This window comes from Cebus imitator, unplaced genomic scaffold (genome assembly GCF_001604975.1).
Source record: "Cebus imitator isolate Cc_AM_T3 unplaced genomic scaffold, Cebus_imitator-1.0 Scaffold187, whole genome shotgun sequence".
Taxonomy (NCBI): Eukaryota; Metazoa; Chordata; class Mammalia; order Primates; family Cebidae; genus Cebus; species Cebus imitator.
The window spans coordinates 1,834,437-1,837,881 of record NW_016107502.1 but is presented as its reverse complement, the minus strand read 5'-3'; the positions used below and the strand labels follow the sequence as shown (position 1 = coordinate 1,837,881).

At 44.9% G+C, this 3,445-nt stretch overlaps 1 protein-coding gene across 1 annotated transcript in view; it reads right to left on the bottom strand.

Annotated features, from left to right (window-relative positions):
• The window catches only part of LOC108316292 (dual specificity tyrosine-phosphorylation-regulated kinase 4), a 45,220-nt gene that overhangs the window by 13,180 nt on the left and 28,595 nt on the right, over positions 1-3,445 (bottom strand). Inside the window, exons 7-9 of the mRNA XM_037744861.1 lie at positions 3,353-3,384; positions 2,575-2,776; positions 1,965-2,046 (exon numbers count right to left, since the gene is read on the bottom strand). Coding sequence (XP_037600789.1) covers positions 1,965-2,046; positions 2,575-2,776; positions 3,353-3,384 — 316 coding nt within the window. The remainder of the gene's footprint in view (positions 1-1,964; positions 2,047-2,574; positions 2,777-3,352; positions 3,385-3,445) is intronic.

Genomic DNA, 3,445 nt, shown 5'->3' with positions numbered 1-3,445 from the left:
TACGGGAACATCAGTCATCTGCAGGAGAGGTTCTTTAGAAGGGAATTTATAATTTTTGAAGGTTCGAAGTGAAATGTTTGGTTAAAGATGCAAAAGTAACCTCCCAAAAGATCATATGAATCTGTAGTTCCTCCAACAGTGTGTGAAAGTGAATGCTCTATCTGTTACTCCAACAATGTGTGAGAGTGAATGGCTAACACTGGGTGTCATTTAATGTCTTATTTTTTCTTCAAATTAATGATAGCTATGCTTGTATATGAGCATGTGCAAGAAATAGTCAGAAATAGATATAGGTCTCTACCCCTAGTATTTGGCACAGAGCTCCTAAAACCTTTTTAATTTCTTGAGGGATAGGGGTTCCACATGTATCTCTTGCTCTAATAATTGACCTTTTATTCTGGCTTCTGACACGGAACTCCTAATCCCTGGGAACTTCTTAGGTGATAGGACTCTCTTTGTTCTAGTGAGATGACTCTTGGTGAGCTCCTGGACAGGGGCTGGCTGCCAGAAAGACTAAGCCATGATTAGAAGCTTGGAACTTACAGTTCTAACTCCTTTCTTCTAGGAAGGGGAAAGGGCTAGAGATTGAGTTAATGATCTTAATGACTATGTGATGAAGCCTTCATGAAAATCCCCGAGCTGCAGGGTACAGAGAACTTCCAGGGTATGGGAAATGTGGTATTGAAAACGTGGCATGCCCCCAAGGGGGCATGGAAGCTTCACATCCCTTCCCAAATACTTTGCCTTGTGTATCTCTTCATCTGTGTCTTTTATTATATTATTCATTAATAAACTTGGAAATGTGTTTCCCTGAAAAAAAATTGATCTGCCAAATATTTGGAAACATCCATCTAGTAGTCCTTTCTTCAGCCCCGGGAAGCTTCCTCTGACAGCCTCCGCCACCTCAAAGGCTGCTCCCAAAGTCCCTCGGTTCTGTGTCGTGAACACAGCCTCTGCTTATCTCCAATCATTGTACTCATCATATTATTTTTATCTTTCTGTCTCTTGCATTAGTTGGTAAGCAACCTGACGATAGAGAATGTTCATTTTTTGTTCCTGGTACCCAGGACAGTGACTGACACAGAACAGAAAATGTCTCTCTAATGATACATGTTCTCTATAGCAAACCTGATAGAAGACAAAGGAACACACTATTAAATCAAGTTCCGTAAACGCTGTGAAAATGTACACCAGAGCTACTTTTTGGATCCTAGCTAGAAAAAGTATAAAACCTAGAGGAGCTGGGGCAGCAAATTCCAAACTCCAGAATGACTATGGTTTCTGAAGTGCAGACTCCTACCTACTTCCCAGAAATTTGGATTAGGAACATGTGGGGTGAGGCCCTGGAAACGATAATTTTTCAGAGCCCCAAGGCAATTTGGATACGCATTTAATTAGTTTTGGGACTCACTGTTCTTGGGTAATTCCATATCTACAGAATATGAGAGCTTGAAAGCACCCTTATAGTATTTGAATACAACTTTCTCATTTTATTTTATTTTATTTTTTGAGACGGAGTTTCGCTCTTGTCACCCAGGCTGGAGTGCAATGGCGCGATCTCGGCTCACCGCAACGTCCGCCTTCTGGGTTCAAGCAATTCTCCTGCCTCAACCTCCTGAGTGGCTGGGATTACAGGCGTGCGCCACCACACCCAGCTAATTTTTGTATTTTTAGTAGAGACGGGGTTTCACCATGCTGACCAGGATGGTCTCGATCTCTTGACCTCGTGATCCACCTGCCTTGGCCTCCCAAAGTGCTGGGATTATAGGCGTGAGCCACCGTGCCCAGCCAACTTTCTCATTTTATAGATGAGGAACCTTGGGCTCAGAGAAGTGAAGTACCTTGTTCGAAATCATGCTGTAGGGGTGGTGGCTGAGCCCAGGCTAGAAGCCAGGTGACCTTGTATGTGAAGGATGGGAAATTGCAATAGGAGAACTCAGATGACAGGACTGGCATGGGCCTACCTTTCTGGTTTTCATAACAGCTTGATCCGAAGTCAATGACTTTGACAGAGATTTGGCCCTTTTGGTATAGCACTATATTTTCCTAGAGAGAAGAAAAGACATACGTCAAGCTACAGTAACACTGCCCTAGGCCCTCTGCTGACCTAAATGCTCCCCATCCTTCAGGGTCCAGTTCAAATATGACCACCTCCACGGGCCTCCTCCCACATCCTCTCCAAAATCCCATCATCCTCCCCCTCTGACTTTCCATTTGATTTGCGGTGGGTATTTCTCATTTGGACCTCATATTCACTGCTTTGCAGAGTTTCTTTTGCATATATGGTGTCACTTTCCCCATGTTGATTGTGCAGCTCCTGAAGATTGTGCCTTTGTTTTTATCTCCTTTGGCACCGGTTCTAGGCCTTGCTTGCATAAGGCCTTAGAAATGCCATTGACTGAATTTGTTTGACATTCCCATTAAACGCCTCCCTTGACATACTGCTATGACAGTAGAGCACCAAAAAAATGTCAAAGGCAGTGATTTCATTGGAGTTTGTGATTCTTACACAGCCTACGGAATAGAATGGGTGTTTTCAGAGCGTTTCCATGCCAGGACGGAGGTGGTACTTACGGGCTTGAGATCGCAGTGAATGATTTTCTCTACGGAAAGCATTTGCAAGCACTTCAAAACAGAGACAGTGAAGCGCCGAACTATTGACAGACTGAAGCCTTGAAAGCTGTTATTCTTCATCAGCTCGTACAAGTTGATTCTGGAAAAGAGAGGGGGAAAGTGATGCATGTGGGGGAAAAACAGTAGAAGGCTGAGTTTGAACCTGCAAACAATCTTGTATCACCTGGTTTCCCTTCAGTAGGAGGCAAGCCTCAGACCAGGGGCAGGGCTTTTGTGTCTTACAGATTCAGCTTTCCCACTGAATCACTGGGCTCGGGGTGAAGTTCAGCTGTGCCAGACTCTCATATGTTCTCTCATTTCTTATGTGACAAGGCCACGGAAGCACTTCGTTATGCAGGCGGGTTGGCCCAAACTTCTGAAGTAGTCATAGTTCCTCAGGCCCTTGGGAGGGACCCGGGAGGCCCACTAGTCACTCAAACCAGCAGCCACTCCTGCCCAGGCCTAATGAGGACTGTCTAAGGACATCAGGTTCCTGACAAGGAAGGAACAAGAGAGTGGGCAGGTGGGGGCTGAAGCCAAAGGGAGCCCCTGCTCTACTCAAAATGTGGCTGTTTGGTCCCATCTACCTGTTCCCTTGAGAAATGAAAGCTCGCTCTTGCCAGAGAATCTTAAACTCTCTAGGGTGGCAGAGGCCTACTATATTATTTGAAGTCTACAGAATGTTAGAACTTAGGAATGTTAGAAACTAATACAATACATTTGAAAAAGAAACATTTACTTGTGCACTGCCAGTTGCAACCTCTGTGCAAGCTGCGAGATGGGGAGAGAAGGGAAACAGCACAACCCAAGAACGGCATCAACCTTCCGCTGC